The sequence below is a fragment of the Cyanidioschyzon merolae genome, chromosome 10 (genome assembly GCF_000091205.1).
Source record: "Cyanidioschyzon merolae strain 10D DNA, chromosome 10, complete genome".
Lineage (NCBI taxonomy): Eukaryota > Rhodophyta > Bangiophyceae > Cyanidiales > Cyanidiaceae > Cyanidioschyzon > Cyanidioschyzon merolae.
In genome coordinates, this window is record NC_010136.1 from 141,700 (window position 1) to 161,873 (window position 20,174).

General features: G+C 54.5%; 6 protein-coding genes across 6 annotated transcripts; 3 read left to right on the forward strand and 3 right to left on the reverse strand.

The window, feature by feature from the left end:
• Nucleotides 1-249: 249 nt before the first annotated feature.
• CYME_CMJ049C (hypothetical protein, conserved) lies at nucleotides 250-2,592 on the reverse strand (the record flags this gene model as incomplete). The annotated part of the gene is made up of 1 exon (XM_005534741.1): nucleotides 250-2,592. The coding sequence occupies one exon, from the start codon at nucleotides 2,590-2,592 to the stop codon at nucleotides 250-252; it is 2,343 nt and encodes a 780-aa protein (XP_005534798.1).
• Nucleotides 2,593-3,394: 802 nt separating this feature from the next.
• On the forward strand, nucleotides 3,395-4,933 carry CYME_CMJ050C (lactation elevated 1; the record flags this gene model as incomplete). Its single annotated transcript, XM_005534742.1, has 1 exon — nucleotides 3,395-4,933. One exon carries the CDS (start codon nucleotides 3,395-3,397, stop codon nucleotides 4,931-4,933), a length of 1,539 nt encoding a protein of 512 aa, XP_005534799.1.
• A 3,376-nt stretch (nucleotides 4,934-8,309) lies between these two features.
• Nucleotides 8,310-10,145, reverse strand: CYME_CMJ051C (NADP-dependent malic enzyme; the record flags this gene model as incomplete). Its single annotated transcript, XM_005534743.1, has 1 exon — nucleotides 8,310-10,145. The coding sequence occupies one exon, from the start codon at nucleotides 10,143-10,145 to the stop codon at nucleotides 8,310-8,312; it is 1,836 nt and encodes a 611-aa protein (XP_005534800.1).
• A 968-nt stretch (nucleotides 10,146-11,113) lies between these two features.
• On the forward strand, nucleotides 11,114-13,309 carry CYME_CMJ052C (hypothetical protein, conserved; the record flags this gene model as incomplete). The annotated part of the gene is made up of 1 exon (XM_005534744.1): nucleotides 11,114-13,309. The coding sequence occupies one exon, from the start codon at nucleotides 11,114-11,116 to the stop codon at nucleotides 13,307-13,309; it is 2,196 nt and encodes a 731-aa protein (XP_005534801.1).
• Nucleotides 13,310-14,871: 1,562 nt separating this feature from the next.
• Nucleotides 14,872-17,265, reverse strand: CYME_CMJ053C (hypothetical protein; the record flags this gene model as incomplete). The annotated part of the gene is made up of 1 exon (XM_005534745.1): nucleotides 14,872-17,265. One exon carries the CDS (start codon nucleotides 17,263-17,265, stop codon nucleotides 14,872-14,874), a length of 2,394 nt encoding a protein of 797 aa, XP_005534802.1.
• A 999-nt stretch (nucleotides 17,266-18,264) lies between these two features.
• On the forward strand, nucleotides 18,265-19,863 carry CYME_CMJ054C (glutamyl-tRNA reductase; the record flags this gene model as incomplete). Its single annotated transcript, XM_005534746.1, has 1 exon — nucleotides 18,265-19,863. One exon carries the CDS (start codon nucleotides 18,265-18,267, stop codon nucleotides 19,861-19,863), a length of 1,599 nt encoding a protein of 532 aa, XP_005534803.1.
• Between the last annotated feature and the right edge of the window lie 311 nt (nucleotides 19,864-20,174).

Genomic DNA, 20,174 nt, shown 5'->3' on the forward strand with positions numbered 1-20,174 from the left:
AAACCGACACTTTCTACATTGCCATGAACGTCCATTGATTGCCAACAAGGGAGCTGGAGAGACAGATGAGACCGACATTGTTACAGCCGCGGATACGAGACAGGAATGGAAGCAGTCGGAGAAAAAGCCTGTATAGGCTGCTACTCAGGACAATGGAGTAAATCACACTTTAGGGCGTATGCCCGATGTAGCTCTGTGAACCCGTTCCGTTTCGTACTGACACGAGCGTGTCGCGGCCGCCTTTGCTTTTCAACACATGACCCGTTCATCTTCATCCGCGCTATCTGATGGTGACTGCTCGGAGCTCGGAAACTCTGACCGCTCCTCCCCGTGAGGCTGTCTCTTGTCCAGTGAATCCGAAATCCTGAGGTATTCGTCAGACTTGTGTAAAACTTCCGCACTGTGGCTCCGCCGCGGAGGCGATCTGCAGGTCATGGACGAGGAGGCCGGCTTCCAATGTAAAGCGCGAATGTCGGGACTCGCTCGTCGGACGTGAAAGGACTCGTCGCAGGCGCTTTCCTCACCTGCCTCCGTGTCGGGAATGGTCTCCAGCGTGGCATCAGTTGCGTGTCGCTGACCGTGCCCTAGCGATATGCGGTGTACACGGCGTTCACCGCGAGTTTTCGGACTCGCCGGCGGTGACCGATTAGCAGAACCGCCACCGAAGCTGCCAAAATCAGCCCAGAGCCAGCTTGGCACTCGGGGAAACAAACGGCTGGTGCTGGATGTCTCTGCGGATGATCTGGGCGTAACCACTGCAGTGGCAGCATCCTGGAAACGGCGTCCGATGTACTCAATACAATCATCGATAGTGAACTCTATCAAGCAGTTGTGATGGATTTCGTCCAGCTTCGTATAGGCGAGCCGCTGCCCGCGGGCAACCGCGGCCCGAATGTCTTGAAGCGTGGGATTCCGAAAGAGTTTGCGGAGATCTGCCAGACTGAGATCCCGCAGAACAGTGACGTCGCCTTCGAAAGGCTGCGTCAGAATCGAAATCGTCATGCGAAAAATTCGAGGCACAAGCCCAAGGCCCTCCAGCTGGCTGTATCGAAACTTTAACTCCGCTTTGATGGCCTGCATGAGGCGAGCCTTCATCAGCATACTCCCTCTCGGAATGAAATGCGGGTTTGCCTGGCTGACGATAAAATGATTCACGTTAAACATTTCGCCAATGCGCTGTAACGGTATATCTGCGCTGATACTTCCATCCGACCACTGGAATCCCTCCGGGTGATACGGAATAATGCTGCCCCTTTCATCTTTCGCGAAAAGCTCCACCGGAGCGAATATCAACGGCAACGCCGCCGAAGCACAAGCAGCACTCCATACGAGAACGTTTGGCGCCGTCAAGTAGTTCAGTAGCACTGGTGGACCGTACGCCGGCGTCACGGTCATATTGATGATACGTTTGGTGCGATTGTACGCTTCCTGGAAAGTAAGATCACCCAGATTCTCACGCATGCACCCTTGAAGACGCCGGATGTCGAAGAGTACGCCTCGTTTGGCAAATCGCCGCATGGCTCGGTACCAAGACAGCGACGGATCAAATATTTCGAAGCGCAATGGTCGACCAGTCCACGGGTTTCGGAAGCTCTCCAAGCACTCGATGAGCTCCTCGTCCGAGAATACACCAGCGAACGCGACGACCAAAGCTCCAGCGCTCGCACCTGAGAGAATTCGTGGCAAAAGCCGAAGCTCCTGGAGCGCCTTCAGGACGCCAAAATGGCTCAGACCCATGGTGCTTCCACCCGAAAGCAACAGTGCCGACTTGCCGTACGCATGACGAACCTGGTTGAAGAATTCCAGTCGTTCCCGCCAGGAAACTGTTGGATCTTCGGTGGTCGCGATATACTCCAACAGCCAACTAACAACGTACACAAAGTCTTCCACTTCACGTTTCGTTCCAACTCGACATCTCCTGTGAAGCTCCGCCCGGTGAATACCACAAAAATCTCGAGTCAAGCAGCCTCGCAAGTTGAACATGAGTCGCTGGATGTCGCCCTGTCGATATAGTGCACTTAGTTGGGATAATTGCCGCATGAGACCCTTCCGATCGTACAACTGGAATGCATCGGTAAGCGATGTTTTCCACCTGCTGCGACCTTCGAGCCAGTCAAGTTGAGCCGCTGTTTCATAGTATGAGGAGTACGAATCTGCCTGACCAAGGCGTTCCAGTAGACGCTGCCGCTCAAGCCTTGTTTGCCTCCTGCGCAACGCCGCTTGCGCTGCCGTGCTGGTTGAGGACACGAGACGCGCACCAAGCAGGACACGTAGCAAGATCGCATCTGCTATCCAGATTACACCAGCAGAAAGAGCGACGAAAATATCCCATACGACGCTGGTTACTCGACACAGAAAAGAAACTCGCGGAGGCGGCTCTTCCAGTGTCCGCCACGGCTCTTTGAAAACGGCGTTCAATGTGTTCTGCAAGCTACTGTGACTTGGTGCTGGCGGCTCAGAGAGCCAACGTTCCAGTGCGAGCCGCCTCCTACCCTCGTAGATGCCGATACGTGGCTCAGCAACGAGGTTTCGTGCCTCCGCTCTCGCCTCGGGTGTCGCCTCCGATCGCTGACCTGCACGTTTTGTGGACATGGCCTCTTAAGCAGCTACGGTTCGCCTTGTTTTCGCGAGAACTGAGGGTGCCACCTATAGACGCCTTAACGAACAGCAGTGGTCACAACTTTGACACGTCTAGCGTCTCTCAGTCCCTGAGGTACGGTTCGGCCCCATGCGCTGACAAAGAGCAGTCGGCGACGCCGTCGAGAGCAGCAATGACTTGCTCGCGTCCCACAGCGCACCAGCTCTTGGAGCAATCTATGGACTCGAGCGAAAACCAGGAACACAAAACCGGTCAGTCGGAACCGCAGTGAAGGCACTTTCGCAGCACTACTACGAAAACAGGCGGGCCGGAGCCGTGTGAAGCTGCGTTTCCAAGTCGGTAGCAGCCTCCGTGCTATTGCCAATAACCAGTAAAGTCAGCGTAACCCTCTCGTCGTACGAGAAAGGGAAAATCCTCACAAACGTTCCGTGCTTTCGTCGAGACTCCAAAGCGTGCAGATTTCCAGCAACGACCTAATACGCGACCTGCGGCGTCTCTTTCAAGCGACTGCGCTGGGCAAGTCGCCTCTACCACCAGAAGGCGTGCTGGAACTTGCGTTCTGAGTCTCTATTGGCGTAGAACATGGGTTTTCTTATTGGTTGTGGAACTCGTTAGCTAGCTTTCAGAAGGTTCCGAGTAGAACTGCGAGTCGGCAACGGCACCGCACGGGTAACGCTTTCCAGACGCCGGAGCAGCTCAGAGCGCTGAGGGCACGAAGAGGGTCTACGAACTGTTTATGTAGGTTTCATTATTCGGGCAGGCTTGGAAGCGCAGGCTCTGATCACGAGGACCAGCATGAGTGCACCAGCGCTGTCTCGAGTAACTCCGAGTCAACTGGACGGTGCCTGTAACTGGAGTGCAGGAACAGCGTGTGCAGCACTACTGGCACACGGACGCAGCCAACGGAGACCGCTTCCTCAGCACCGTGCTTGGGTGCGCAGAATTCGTGGGGAAAGACGATTTCTGAGCACATTAAAGCGTCCCAGTACCCAAGAGTCCCTCGAGGCCGTATACTTGGACTACGTGAAGCTCCACGGTCTCCAGAGGGACTTGGAACAGCTCAGGGCTGTCCAGGTTCTGCAAAAAGTTCGCGACGACCTTGTCGCCTACTCGCAGGTGTCAGTTGCCCAGCAGGGAGCGGCGAGACAGCCTCCAAAAGGAGCGTATCTCTGGTCAACATTGCCTGGAACTGGCAAGACGATGCTTATGGAACTCTTCTACAACAATGTACCGCTGTCAAATAAGAAACGGGTCCACTTTAGCGCGTTCATGTTGGAGATCCACGATCGTCTCCATAACTTTCGAAAGCGTGTGCATAATTGGGATAATGAACCCCGAACTAAGCACCAAAGTAACTATGGTCTTTTCCGAATAGTTTTGAGAGCGCTTCTGGGAAGACCAGAAGAAGCAGCACGGGCAGAGCAGCACGACCTATCAACGAACCCAATCGATATAGTGGCGGGCGATATGGCAAACGTCTGTCAACTCCTGTGCCTCGATGAAATGCAGGTCACTGACATTGCGGATGCCATGGTACTGCGTCGCTTCTACGATGTGTTTCGATCACGGGGTGGTACGCTGGTGGCAACTTCGAATCGTGCGCCAGCAAACCTGTATGAAAACGGCCTTCAGCGGGATCTTTTCATTCCTTTTATTGATGCTGTACAGCGGGATTGCCATGTCGTGAAACTCGATTCCCGAGTAGACTACCGCCTACAAGCGCTTTTAGAAGAGAGTGCGGACACCTCCCAACTTCCTCTGTTCATCTACCCGCAAACACCCGCAAATCGCGAACGCTTTGAACAGCTCCTGGATAAGCTCGCCAAGCGCTCGGAAGGCTCGGTGCGAGGCAGCGTCTCCCCAGTTAGGTATGAAACAGTCGTGGTGCGAACGCTTGGCCGAGCGCTACGAGTAGAGCGCGCTTTTCCGCGGGCCTCGATCGCACGATTCTATTTCGACGAACTCTGTGATCGACCGCTTGCCGCTGTGGATTACATTGCGCTTGCGGAACGCTTCCAAACTTTCTTTCTAGAGAATATCCCGAGCCAAATTGAAGATCGCAATATAGCTCGTCGCTTTATTACGCTAGTGGATATCCTTTACGATCGCCGTGCACGACTCATCTGTTTGGCAGGGGGTTCACCTGAGCAGATCTTTCATCTTCCAGATGAAAAGAGTGACGAGGCTTTTGCGGCTCAACGGTGCATCTCTCGCCTCTTAGATATGCAGACTAAGACCTACATCAAAGCAACATCCGATCCTACTGAGCATTTGCGCGAGTCAGAGAAACCACGTGTTGCTACGATAGAAGCAACTTCGTCGCTGATCTACTGAGGTGCCCTGGTTGTATACTCAGATAAATAAATACTTGAACACCTGTACCAGCACGGCTTTCTTTGCTATACCTTTCTTACCTCGCGAATATTCAACAAAAGGTTGTATCCCGTAGGTGGGAGAACGGTCGCGGGAACACTTCCTGCCGTCTGTGCTAGCTTGCCAAGAAAACGGTCTTTATTGTCCATGTCAGGTATTCTCTGGTCGGCAGGTAGATCAGCCGCTGTTCTCGTGGTCCTTTTGCTGCAAGTCGTACTCACCAGACAGAGCACATTTGGCTCTGTCTGCACTGCATTCCCGACATGAATGCGTTCCACTCCACATATATTATCTGCGAAATAGCATCTAAGAGACACAAGGTGTGCAATCTCCGCACAGTTGAAACGGACGGTGATAAAGGGACGCACACGGACACAGGAAAAAACGCGCCTCTGTGCGAGAACGTTCCGCGCTGAGCTCCGTGCTGCCAGTTTCGCGGGGGCATGCGAACGCTTATCGTGCAGATGGCAGATGTTCGTCACACTCGATGAGACCTCGTTCGGGAGAAACGGGAGACATGTGTACGGGCACCCAGAGCGGGAGCAACAAGTGTTCACAGAGAAGCGACACACGCGCATTCCGAGAGTATCTGCCCAGACGGCGACTGAGTCGTATGTTTTGCTTTGCGTCGGAAAACGGGTCGAAGTCTTGAACGCCTCATGCTTGTTCTTCGCAGCATTCCACGGCGTCTCGTTCTTACACGGCTCCGTGCGGCTCTGCGTCAACGTCGCTTTCCATCACCCTGAAGAGGTCAACGAGCACGCAGGTGACATTGGCGCTGCGCTGTTCCTCGTACCAGCCTATTCGCCCCGGTCGAGTTCAGTCGAACGCATCTGCTCTGTTGGCGAACGCCATTTCCATGGGCACCAATGCGCAGGCGAGTCTTTTACATCCGCGACTCGGTTCGATGGCGAATCGTTCTTCGACAATGCGTTGTCTGCTATTGGTGCACAGGAACTGCTGTGTTGCTGCTCGGCTCGTGGGCGGAAACGAGCGGAAACGAGCTCTCCGGTCGGTTGGGGCTCCCAGTTCGAGAAAGGTGAGGAATGGATCCTCAAGTAGAACGAGACGTATATATAGGAGGGAGCGAGTTTCTGTATCAACGCCTGTCCATCGCGTCTGTATTTCGAGAGAAAACCGGGCATGGAGTGTTGCCACCGCATCCATGCCACCTCGCATAGTTAAGGGGCACAAGAAGAAGGAACTGGTATATATAAGCATCAACGTTGCGTTCGAACTACTTTGCAAAGCGCGGTGGCGGCGCTCGGACAAGGTTTCTCGATAACAGGAAAGAAATACCGGAAACGTTTATCCGGACGATGGAGACCGACGGGATGCCAACCAGCATGCACCTTGCAGCACGTATGCCAGAGTCGAGCAGCCAGACTCATTTCCAACCGTTCAAGGTTGATGAACAAACAGAGACTTTGTGGTCGGGGTCGATCCGTGTCACTCGGCATCATAGCCGTCTCCGTACCCCTGCATCAAGAGGGCAGTGCTAAAGACCTACAAGGAGAGCAGATAAAGCAGCTCGAATTTTCCAGTGCTCGATATGATCGGCAGTCGGGCATGGTAGACGCCAGGCGGCATACCGTCCAGAGGAATGGTTGCTCGAGAGCCCATCTCGACGCCCTGAGGACGGTGGCGCGCAGAGGGTAACGCTTTGTGCGCCTCATGCAGAGGGGGAGCTCATGAGCGTCAAACTGGCTCCAGCGGACGATCTTTGACAAGAACGCGTGGTGCCGAGCAGGGCACGCACATGGTGCTGGCTCCGCAGAGGCGAGAAGCTCGTGTTCGCAGACTTTGTGGTTGATGTGGGAAACGAAGTGACCGCCCAGTCGGGTCGATTGACGGTAGCCTATAGCGCTGGACCTACTCCAGCTCACAAAGTCTGCAGTGATGCTCGCTCCCGTCGAGAGCTTGCTACAAGTTCAGGGATTGATTCTGCACGATTTCGACCGACGCATTCACACCGTCATGCACGCAGCACGATCTCGGGTACAGGCTGAAACTTGTCGAGAAGAGGCGATTGAATTAGAGACCGTTGCACGAGATGGTGTGCGATACGCTGCTTGAACGCCCGACGGCGAGGCAATCGGAGATGCAGAGACTGCTGTGGTGTGCTTTCACCAGCCACAATGTGCTCAGGTTCTTTCTGCATCGCGAGTTGATCGCCTCGATACACATCTGGCAATGTCTCGTGGTTCCGAAGCGCACAGCGGCTGTGTCGAGCGAACTTTCGGGAAAATCGTCTAGTTCTGCTTGTTGGCATTGCACTGACTGCCTGCAAGCTGTCGGTAAAAGCGCATCGGTGTTCAAGAACTGTCCGACTGAATGCCCGCTCGGAGCATAGCGCTGGTACGGTATGGGTGAGCAATCGAGCGAGGCTGAAGCGGCCTGCTCATACAACGGGATCGGTTTCTCGGGGCAGAGGATGATTGGTAATGGTGTTCGAGTATTCGATCCTATTGGGCATAGGTTGTTGAGAAAATCCATGGGTCGCCCTAATGATCGACGGCAGTTCATGTGTCTACCTGAAGAAATATTCTGTTAACGCCAAATCTCAGGTGTTCGGTGAACGAAAACTGTTAGCTCTAGCGTGCCCTATAAAAAATGCAGTTTCGAAGTTTGGCTGAAAGGTTTTGATGCTCCCCCAATTTTCAGGCGTTTGGTGAACCAGAGCTTGTAACTCTTGACATACCCATAGAAAGCAGTGTCTACGGCAGCGTTATGAGGCAGCGCTTCGGGGACGCATGCGAACGTGCTGTCCCCAGTAGTTACGTAACAAAACGCTCCTGATCGACGTCTACGCGTCAGCACTCGTGCTGACGCGACTACCGTCTGCGGCAAGTTTCGGACGACATGCGCATCCTGGATGCCAGCTTGCGAAATCGTTTATCTGCAAGACGTTTAGTTTTCTGAAAGCATCAGACCGTTTAGGAAGAAAGTGCTGTCACCGAAAGGCGGCGATCATCATGCCTTGCTTTTCGAGCGCGAAAGACTCGGCTCGTTTCGCTCGCCGGACGCGGGCGACCGTGAGAGGCTCCTCAAACGCATTAAAGCCGCATCACGAAACGTACGTGCGCTTTCGTGCAGGCTCCATGTCTTGGTATTCCAATCAATGCAGCACCAACTACACCATCGCTGTCCTTTAAAGTGTAGGGTCGGGGTGAGCGTGACATTCAGCGCAGTATATTCGAATCCCCGACGGATCACCCAGCTTTGAATGGGGTATCCCGCTGGTGTCAGTTTTCCATAGGTCGCCCTCATCTAGACCCCTGCGAGCGCACGCAAGTAAACCTGCTCTACAAAGAACGTCTACATAGAGTCGTGAGCCCTAGTAAGCAGGATCGTACTGGAGTGCATACGCGTCCGCTGGCGTAAACTGCCCCTGGGACCCAGAGCCCCGCCTGGTGGCCACTCCGGTACGCGCTGCCTCATTGGCGATCGCCACCGCAATGTGGGCACTTACGTCGCGTATTTTGCTTAGCGGCGGAAATACGCAACCCTGACGCAGGTCGCTCTCATCCACAAGTGCAGCCACTGCACTGGCAGCCTCGATAAACATTTCATCTGTGAATCGCGTCGCACCCGCCAGATGGATACCGAATCCGCAGCCAGGAAAGCAATAAACGTTATTCGCCTGTCCCGGGACGAAACAGCGCTCCTGAGCATCCCCTCCAGTCTGGATTTTTACCGGGTCAAAGGGCGACCCCGAAGCGAATACAGCCCGTCCGCCGGTGAACTCGTAGGCCTCACGCGCAGTACATTCACTTTTCGACGTTGGATTTGAGAGCGCAAACACGATCGGCCTTTCATGATTGGCAGCCATCTGAGCGAGAATATCGGCATCGAAGGCTTTCGGAATGGTGCTCACACCAATCAGCGCAGTTGGTTTCAGCAGTCGAACCGCATCCGCAAGGCCGATCCGCCGCTGCGGCACCTGCTGCGAAGCCGCTGCGTCAGCGTCTGGCTTGGATGCAGTGGCATCAGAGACACCTTCCATGGCCTCGCCTAACGTCGCCAGCGTCTCCGTGGCAATGTCCTGCGCATAGCGTTGTTTTTCTTTCGTCACCAGAGCTCGCCCACGGTAGAGTAGACCTTTCGAATCGATGAACCAGCAGCGTTTCCGCGCTTCCTCCACGGTACCGACAAGGCCCTGTTTCACCATATATAGCGAGATGAGGTCTGCGATTCCGATCCCGGCAGATCCAGCCCCCAGGAAGAGGAAAACATGTTCAGAAAGGTTGCTCTTGACACCGGGCATCTTCAATGCACCGAGGAGGCCGGCCAAGGCTACTGCAGCAGTGCCCTGGATATCATCGTTGAAGGAGCAATGGCGGCCACGCCATCGTTCTAGAATTCGAAAAGCATTAGCATTACCAAAGTCCTCCCACTGGATAAGGCAGTTTTCACCCCACTTGTTCTGCACAGCCTCTACGAATTCGTCGACGAAGGCGTCGTAGTCAGCACCGCGCACGCGTCGACGCAAGAGTCCCGGATACAGGGGATCCTGCAACAGTTCCAAATTTTCAGTGCCCACATCAAGCACCACAGGAAGCGTGCGCTGGGGCTCAACGCCACCGCAGGCTACATAAAGGAGTAGTTTTCCGACAGGAATGCCCGCTCCCGAGGCCCCGAGGTCTCCCAGGCCCAGGATCCGTTCCCCGTCCGTGACAACAATAACCCGAACGTCTTTCTCGGGCCAGTTATCCAGAATCTTCCTAATCTTTCCGCGATCCTCGAAGGAAATAAAAAGGCCGCGAGGCGTTTTGAAGATGTGCCCGAAACGTTGACACGCCTCGCCAACTGTTGGGGTGTACACGTACGGCATCAGCTCGGTCACGTGATCGATCAACAGACGGAAAAAAAGCGTTTCGTTCCGCTGTAACAGCCAAATGAGTTGCAGGTATCGATCAAGATCAGTCGCGCAGCGCCCCAGGCTTTCCATGATGCGCTTTTTCTGCGTCTCGATGGTGAGCACGCGAGGCGGTAGGAGACCCTGGAGACCCAGCTCCTCCCGTTCCTGCAAAGTAAACGCCATACCCCGGTTGTAACGTGGATTCCGAAGCAAATCCAACCCTCTGAGGTGTGTCTGCTCCGCTATTGATGGTGACTTTTTCATCTGTTGCGTGAACGTGCGTACAAGGTGGCGTATCCTGAAACCAACCATACGCAGATCCTCAACGAAGGAATGCCCGGCGCGGTTAGTCTGCACCAGCTTACCTACGGCAGCCGCTGCAGTAGCTTAGAGAGACGTTGCGTTCTTAACTTGAACGAGGTTCTGCTTCTGTTGCCTGGCAACTTGTCAACCGAATATTCTAGCGAGGCGCTTGAATTGTTGTTGAGCACTGCACGGAGAGTGGCGGCTTCTTACTGGTGGCGAAGCAGCGCACTTACCTGGACGCTCTTTTGGGACGGTGTCCTAGATCAATGCTGAAGCAAGTACCTTGAGTGGGCTGGACTCGCGCACTTGTTGAACGGTACAGTTCGTGACGAGCCTGCTCATTTGGTTGCTACGCTCTGCTGACGCCAACGTGCAGCAGGGCTTCGGTCGAGTGCTGCTGGGAAACAAGTGCCTCATTTCGCGGTCTTTTGAGCTGGGTGCTTCGGAAAAAGAACTTGATTCCGAATACCGTCGACTGCTGGAGAGAAGTTGCTGCTTCGTTTTGCTGTCGTTTGGGAATAGGGCCTAGGAAAGGCGCTTGTTTTCGAAGCCGGTCGACTGCCTTAAGCAGCGACTGGGCTAGCCCCTGGTTCGAGGCGTGCTTCACTTGGTATACAGGGGCAGCGCCTCAGTGCAGTGCCGTTTTACAAGGTTGGCTGCGTGTTGCCACGGGCTCGCCCGTACGCAGGACGAGCGCCCTCGTGAGCTCGGCGTGTAGCAAAGTGCTGCGAGTTCGAACAGCAGAGGGGCTGCACCAGCGGGAGACTCCCGGTAACCAGCTCTAGCGTCGTTTCATTTCTCGAATCTTCTGCCTTCGCACTTGATACTTTTCGATGGGTATAGAAAACGCAAAAGTCAAGCCAGTGTGAATATTTGAATCGTATTTCGTGGAGTTTTCCTGTCACAGTTCACAGTTTTACGCAGCCCACAAGGCCACGAGGTCGATCGCCTGGCGGCACATCGCCCTGAGTTTTATGGCTGACATAAGAACGGCATTCCAGCGGGCAAAGCAGGCAGCGGAACTGCAAAATGACAGAGGAGAGCAGCGACAGCTGCTGGTAGAACAACAACAATGGCGAAACTATAACGGTGCACCGAATACAGTTGTCGCTTGTCCTGTGTGCTCAGAGTTACGCTTTGCCTCATCGATCGAGTCACATCTAACAGTATGTCTGGAAAGAGCTGTCTCACCTGGGGATGATGCATTGCAGGTCACGCTCGATCGATGCACTCGTCGCCTAAATTGCTCCACAGAGCCGCATATGAGCCAGGTGACAAACACTGTAACGAACCGAGCACTGGAGCACTCAGTGCTGAGAACACTAACAAAGGGACCCTACACGTATCGTCTACTTGCGCTCAGTGTGCACTGGTGTCTCCAGTTCGAGCGACATCTCTTTTCCGCGGCGGAGTTAGATTACTTATCAGCATTCGTTTCGCTTGCAACTGCTTCACAATGGCTCTATTCGTGGTTGTTTTTTCGCAAAGGTTTCTCGACGGGCCGCTGGTTTCGAGCCTGCTCACTGCAGACTCGCTACCGAGAGGTTGACGTTGCGAAGGCCAGCCGAGAACTCATCCAGCATGGCTTCTTGAAGGATAGGCCAGCGTGTACCGATGATTACTTCAGGCTGCTAAAGTCGCTCACGCAAGCAGAGGTCACCACTTTGTGCCGAGATCTCGGCCTGCAAAGTGCCTGTATGCTCAAGACGTGCGTCGCTGGGGCCTTGTTTCAAACGAATAAGCAGAAAATTACGCCAGCAAGGCGGAAGCTAGAAGAAACGATCCTACCTGCAGTTTGCAGTTGCCCCGAGGCCTTGCAGGCGTTGTTGGCCGCGTGGGCAGCGCTGGCACCATTAGGTCTTGAAAACATGCTGCGCGACGGCCTTGAACTCAAGGATCCATTGCCGCCATGCCTCGTTGAACGGCCGCTCTTTTCATCACGAAGCGCACTCGAGGCTTTTCAAAGCGCTCGGGAGCTAGAACAATCTTTCGAGCAGATGCTCGGCACCTCGGAGCCGGCTGCACTCGAAATATCCATGACTGCCGAACAGCGGCTTCGTGAAGCACTGAAAACCAGCGATGAGGCGCTTATCGCGACGCGCGTGACCCGGTATGATCAACTGTGCGACCTACAGCGTCTCTACAGGGAGCCCTACACCACTGTAGGCGTCTTGGCGAATATTTTGTGGCATTCAGTTTCGGTTGCAGAGTCGCATGGACACTACTTGGATTCAGTTCGCCGCCTCGAACTTCTTCTCAACGCCAATCTCTGCCTGCGACGTCGCGGCAAGTTCTATGATCGCCTCTCGCTGATCCTCGCGCAGCGCTTAGCTGACCGAGCAGGTGCGTTCCGCGTGTGTCTTGATTCGCTCTCGGATGCCTTTGTCCGGGATGCGGAGCGCAGCGTTCTCTGGAAACGCGCATCACGCCTTTGTAGGGAACTAGGAGTTGACGTGAGACTTCCCAACGATCCCGCCTTGTCCATACCTATCCCAGAGCGAGTCCTCCGGGGGCGAGCGCTGCCTGGATCGGGTCGTCGTGGTGGTAGCGTCAAGTTCGCCGGTTTGGATAACACGCTAGCCATTACTGTGGAGAACCTTGCTTTGCAGTTCTATGAAGCAGAACTCGGCTACACTGGTGCGCACCTCGAAGGTCGCACATTCGAGGCCTTATTCTTCATCTTCTTCGAAGATATGCTGCGCCTACCGGTTGTCGATGCTTTTCACGTTCCTTGTCAGGCACAGCCTCTTGACTTTGGCACGGAGATGTTCTACGTGAATCGAGCTGATAACATCCGCAAACGTCTTTTGGAACTGAGTATGCTTTCTGAAAGCGAACTCTCGCAATGGACACGCGAGCAGCTTCAGCGCAGCGCTATCGAGTCTCGTCGTTGGACGCCAACACAAGCACCGGTTCCCTGGGATGTGATCGTTGCGGGTCTTGGTGCTCAGGGGCTAGTGCAAATTCTCACACGTCTTGTGACAGACTTGTATTACTGGCGCTCAGGGGCGCCAGACTTGCTATTATGGCGTTCTAGTGGCAAAAGCAGCTGCAAACTTGTCGAAGTGAAGAGCACCAACGATACGCTTGCACCCAAACAACGCCGCTGGCTACAGGAACTGATTGCTGCCGGCATAGATGTAGAGCTTTGCTTGGTACGTAACCACTAAAAGCACCATCCATACGCCCAACTGACGCTGCCAATGACAACGATCAAGTTTGCAACGAGGAGAAACGACGACGTAGTGAGCGGATTTTTCGACATGTTTGGGAACCTTCACCAATGTCAGCATAAAAAGGCACGGTTCTTCGAACTCGGGCGGGTACACAGATCTTCAGATCTCGCCCTAAATTACATAAAAAACATCCCTTGTCTGCCCTGGAACGACTGCTTCCATTCCTGTCTCGTATCCGCGGCTGTAACAATGTCGGTCTCATCTGTCTCTCCAGCTCCCTTGTTGGCAATCAATGGACGTTCATGGCAATGTAGAAAGTGTCGGTTTCGCCACTCGCAGCCGCTGTTGACGCATTTCATGCACAAGCGCGAGTTGCCACCTACACGTCGCTCGCTACAGTCAGCTCATTCGTATACAGCGTCGGTGTGCGCTTTGCAGCGGTCACACTTGACACTGGACAGGTCTTCCCTTACGTCCAGCATACACGCTCGTCCGAAGGCTACTTTGCAGTGCGTACACGATTGTTGCAACGCTCAGTACACGTCGTCCGGGGGTACCTGGGGCCATCCTCGATGACGACCCCGGTTTCCGTGTTCGTGAACGCCCACTACGATGACGGGTTTCTCTTGGGGATGATGGCCCCAAATAGGGGATGACTTTTTTTTTCGAGCGGAACTGATTACTGGGCTTGACCAGGTTCAGTAAGCTTATGGAATGAGCTTGTGCGAATGCCATCAAGAAACGGTGTCGACTACTTTTCCACCTCAGTCCGCTGGCGCGAATCACTGCACCCACGGGTGCCTTGAAACAGAAACATCGAAAACATGCAAGACGCGTGATGCGAGCATGCACTATGTGACAAAACAAAAATAATGCATTCTTTTGCGTATGAATTCGATGGTCGCGGCTGTTATTTCATGAACCTTGCCCTAGAGCGCAGCGAACCATATCGATTTCGATTACGTACCGAGTTCCTGTAACAAAGCGTCAAAGGAGTGACTCCGAAAAGGCAACTCAGCACCAGGAAACTACGTATGAATCCTGAAGCGCTTCTTGCCATCGTTCGAGTGCCGGGGCTGCACATCTAGAAAACGGTCGGAAAAGCATGCAAAGTACGATCACAGCAGGAAGGTCAGAGTTTCATTTCAATCAAACATGGTTGCAGCTCGAAAGTCCAGGTGCTTCGCCGAACCCAGCTCGGCTCTTTGGCACAGACTGCTGGGGAGAGAGCTTCGCTTAACGACACCTGGTCAGGCTCTGGATCGAGGATATTGTTGTCTTCAGCGATCCCATGTTTCTAGACAACTTCCCGTTTACGTCTGTTCTTTGCGATCCTCTCATGTACCTTTATAATCGAAAATCATCATGTTTAGGATGTGTGCCTTGCCGCAAGCGAGCCTACAGCATCAATGCCAACATCGGGTGCGTGTCAACGCGTTCGCTGCTTTTGTATGCGGCGCCGAGTCAACTTCGACAAAGCCTTAGCGTTCTGTGATCGCTAGATAGACACCCGTCCCCAAATGTTCTTGGCCTGCTTGTTCGTTCGCGACAAAATATCACGCGGTCTCTCCATTGGCGTGCATGGTCTCTGGGGTGGAGCTCTGGTCAGAACTCGTCGTCAGCAGCAGTGGCTGTGGTGGTAACGGTGGCTTTCCATAGGGTGACGCGCGAAGATCCGCAACCTCAGCTCGGGCATTCCCAAGTGGACGACCAGCGTGCATCATGAGGAGACCCTCGATGCAGTCATGCTCATCCGGTAAAGAATGCGCCATAGAACTATAGTCTGCTTGTCCTGCAGCGACGGCGCATCGGCTCCCTGGTAGACGATCACTTCTCGTGCGTATCTCCGCCAGAGCGGTTTCAAAGCCGCTGACTGAGGCTGGAAACGGACTTGAGGAACAAGGAATGCCCAGTTCACGAGCTCGCTTGTGTTTCGATCGTCTAGAGGCGCTCAGTTCATCTTCAGGTTTGACACACCAGCCCGGATGCTCTTTCATCCAAATTTCAAGGTTTCGCCAACATGGAGCCGCGTTGCCGGAGATGGTTTTCCCAGTCGTAGGGTCCCAGACCGTGACCCGCACATCACGGAACATACTACGCGGTGTTCCATTGCTCTCCGTCGGAGCGCTGCAGCTCAGCCCTGTCGCTGGTGACACTGAAGGCGAGTGCGCATGGAGCCCCAGGCTTGCAAAGCCAGCGAGCTGCTCGGCACCGTACGATGAATCGTGACTCGATGAAAGCGCACGGTTCAAGTGCTCGAGATGCGTTCTCCCCAAGCTTGTGGAACTTGTCGGTGACGGGCTCTGTATAAGATTGGTCAGCGTACCGCGATGTGCAGCTGCTAGGAGCACCTGCGAAAACAAAATATGGGTGCGAAGAATCACGGAGCTCGGGTGTTTTGAGGGCAGCGCCTCAAAAATTTTTCTCCAAGCCGAATTTGTATCAGTCGAATGGGGATGAATTTCGCACGGCGTCTCGTTACGTACAGGTGAAGGCACGAACTGTATATCATCCATGTCAAGCGGGACAAGCTGGCCACCGCCGCTGCCGCTGCCGCCGCCAACTCCACCACCACTTCCAGGGGCAACTTCTCTTTGTGCGGCACACGTGCGTAGAGGCATCGCAACTGAGCACGGACCTCGCGAACGATGCTTTCGACAATTCAGAAAACTTTCTGTAATGTTCGCCTCGATCGAGCCGTGCTCCGCCAGCTCAGCAAGATCACAGCATTCGTCGTCTGAATCGACTCCATGCCCCAAATGGGCCAGCTCTTCACTGCAGCGCACGATCAATTCCACCAGGCGAACGACTTCATCTGATGTCCAGTCTTTCAACACATAATTCATAACAGTCGTGGTGAACGAGTCTTGGAATGAGGCCTCAGAGGCGATGGGTACTGTTTCAGCAACCATCATCGCTTCCTCTGGAGTGCCTGTGCGTCTTCTCTCCCGAAGTGCTTCACGCACTTTCTGGTCTACCTCTTTGAGGATATCGCGAACGTGGTCGTTGGCAGTAGATAAGGATGAAAATGCCGCCATCGCCGCTCGCGAGCGCCGGGACGCTCGTCGGCGCTTGGAGCTCTTCTCCTCAAACGATTTTTCGACCCATCCGGGATTCTTCTCTAGCCAGGCATCCAGATTGCGACGATACGGTGCGGCATTTCCGGCTACCGTTCGGCCTGTGGCTGGATGCCATACCGTAACATGCTCGTCTTCAGGTGACTGCTCCAGCAGCGATTCCAACTGCCCGGAAGCTATCAGTTTTCCAGTCAATTGAATCGCTACTCGATTTCGATCATAATAATCAGTTAGGCAACCAGGCTCTATACTTTCCTGCTTCAAAGGCGAGGCGGTGTGTCCCAGTTTTTGCACCCCATGAATGGGTATGGCGTTCGAGTGCCCAGGCGACAGTCCTCGGCCCAAGCTACGAGAAAAATAACGGCCATCGGCACTATTGGCCCATGCGGCCGGATTGCGATGTGGATAGGTATAAACTGCTCCTGCTACCGTCTGCGCTGGTGCTGCTGTCCATGTGCGTGCGCACGGTGCCCACTCCGGAGCGAACGCACCCGGCGGCCCTTGCTGGTTCGAATTTCGAGAACTCGGAATAAAGATACCAGATGGATGGAACTCAAATGCGACACCGTCGTTCGCATGCGAAGCCGTAACTAGTGGTCCAAAATTGCCTCCATTCAGCTGGCTGATGCCGTTTTGCACTGGTGGCGACCCCACATGGATATGCTCGTCAAAAGCATGTGCCGTCGAACGCCCGTGGACCTGATTTTGGACAAGAGGCGTTGCCTGTGCGACCTTCCTGTTCGCGCTGAGGTACCCATTCAATTCAGTCTCTTCTACTGGACCGCCTATCTCGCCTGGTGTTGTTGCTTCTGCGATATGTGAAGCACCAGGATAAGCGGAGCTGGGTCTCCCTATGGTGCTACCGTTCAACATGGAACGGAAACTCACGAAAAAAGCTTCTATTGCACAGACACCTACTCGCACACAGCAGGGACAAGTACCCCACACCTAGGCCCTCTAAGTCACAGCGGGCGCCCTAGTTGCTCCAGGAACACGGCCCGAGTTTCGCGCGCTCGCCAGCGCTTGACGACACCGACGGTTGCCGGCGTAACGACGGTACGCCGCTCGACCTTTCACACGCGGCAAGACGGCGTCAGCCCGCACCACAATCCAGACACACCGTGCTGAGCCGAACAAGTTGCCGATAGGCACAGCAACTTAGCCTTGATCAAACTAAAGGCGCAATTTCCGACACCCCCTGTACCAACCAAAACTCCCTGATGGACGCACTGGCACACAAACCAATTCTAGACCTACTCCTTGCTGGGCAATGCTGCAGCATTACCGCGCCGCATGACGATGCACCCGCGGCGTGTTCGCGCGCTGGACACCCGTTGCGTCGCACCTGACGACGCCGGTGTCCCCGAGCCGCGCGCATCATGCCGTGCTCCCAAAACTGGAGGCTAGCAGACAGCGCATCGCGGGCGATTCCGAGAAGGACGCTCTCCAGAGATTCGACGGCAGCGCGGGATGCGCGGCAGCGCCCGGGAGCGCATCGGGTCGATGGCAGCGAGGCGCGCAAGATTCGGGGCTGCGGTACGCTGTGCACTGCGGTGTACGAAATGTCCAGGTAATGGAGCGCACCCGAATGAGGCCGCGAGGTACCGCAGCGCATCAAGAGGCCGGCGCGCTCGCGCTCGGCGTCGAGCGCAGCGTCTGTTGGTAGGTTTCGTGCTGTACGCTCAGGTGTGTCTGAGAAGCTATTTGCGCTTCGCGGAGCACTTGTGCAGGCCGAAGGCCTCTTCGAGGCAGCGCGGGCAGACTCTTGGTATATAAGAGGTGCGTGTTCTGTCGTCGTATCTTTACGCTGTGTGGACGCAGGACGCCGAAACTGGTTCAATAGGGAAGGTTTTTTAGCTTCACCTTCTAGGCATGGAGGGGTTGACTGCGTTTGTAGCGTGTGCTGGGGTTCGGAGGGCCGTGCTTTCCTGTTCGGCTCGTTTCTGTAGCCAGAGTAAGGTTCCGAACGCGTACAACGCTGGCACGAAGCTCCTAGTAACAGCCTGCCGAGGCGGCGCTCGGCTCCTTGTGGCAGACGCTGCTTCAGAAGTAGCTGCTAAAGCAGAAGAGCCGCCCGCCAGGGGCAGTCTCGAGAGTCGCCAGAAGCAAAACGGTTCGAGAACGGCAGACGACCGCATTGTCGTGATCGGGTTGTCGCACCACACTGCGAGCGTTGACCTGCGTGAGCGGCTCGCAGTTCCTGAGTCAGAATGGAAGGAGGCTGCAGCTCTCGTTGTCGAGGCCTGCCCAAGCGTGAACGAGGTTGCTTTGCTGTCCACCTGCAACCGCTTCGAAGTGTACTTTGCATGTGCTGACACGAAGCGCGGTATTCTAGAGGTAACAAAGTTCCTCAGCCAGCGGAGCGGTATCGAAATACCAGAACTGCGAAGCCATCTCTTTATGCTCGTCGAAGAGGATGCCATTTGGCACTTGTTACGCGTCTCCGCTGGTTTGGACTCGCTCGTTGTTGGTGAAGGTCAGATCTTGGCACAGGTGAAACGATGCTACGAACGAGCGACGGAGCCGGGCGGCATGGCTGGAAAACTGCTCACAAGGCTGCTCAACGCAGCAGTGTCAGCGGGGAAACGTGTTCGGACTGAAACAGGTATATCGAAAGGAGCTGTTTCCATTAGCTCGGCTGCTGTAGAACTGATGGTTGCACGGTACGCAGACGACATCCTGGGGGGCCTACATGCAGCTCCAGTTGAGGATATGAACAACGTTTCAGCCGCTTTGACGAGTACGCAGGTCTGCATTGTTGGAGCTGGTGCCATGTCACGGCTTCTAGTGACGCACTTGCTCTCACGAGGTGTGACCCGCATAACGATCGTGAACCGGAGCTTGCAGCGGGCACGTGACCTGCTTAAGCAGTTTCCAGATGTAGATATTGTTATCCGGCCTATGAGTGAATTGTTTGATGCGGTGATCGAAGCAGATGTCGTCTTTACATCCACATCATCTCGTGAACCTCTTCTTACCGCGGATAACCTTGAAGAACACTTCTCCAGAGCTGAAGCCGCTCTGCACTCTCGAATCTTCATTGACATATCGGTTCCTCGGAATATTGCGGAGGACGTGAATAGAATCGACGGTGTTCACGCGTACAACGTTGACGACCTTAAGGCGGTGGTGGCACGTAATCAGCTACGTCGCCGCCGCCTGATGATCGAAGCGGAAAATCTGTTGCGGGATGAGCTGCGCCAGTTTCGAAACTGGCAGTCGAGTCTGGGTTGCATTCCGGCGATAACGAAGTTGCAGGATCGAGCGGAGGATATCCGGCTCGAGGAGCTGGCGAAGGTTACGGGGAAACTCGCCGACTTGACGGACAAGGAACGCGATGCTGTTGAGCGTCTCACCAAAGGAATCGTGAACAAGCTTCTACATGGCCCGCTAAGTCATCTTCGGGGGTTACAAGACATCGACGAGCGGCGAGAAACAATTAAGAACTTGGAGAGCATGTTTCGCCTATAGATTCGCGATAGCAGCCCAGAGAGAAGCTCGCCTGGCTTTGCCTTGAAAGGGCATTGCCGGGATGCGGGAGACCTGCATAGCTGCGTGTGATCGCTACGGTAGCTACATCAGTCAAGAGCTCGCGACTGAAGTGTACCTTTGCCGAAAATGCGTGGCACATGTCTCATACGATCCTAACGTAGCCTAGATGACTTCGTGAACTAGTCTGGACATTTGTAGCCTTATGTTCTCTGATGCTTCAGTCTGTATATGAGGCGACCGCAGATAACGGGTTTATACCTACCGACTTTTCACGCGACACATAAAAAAGT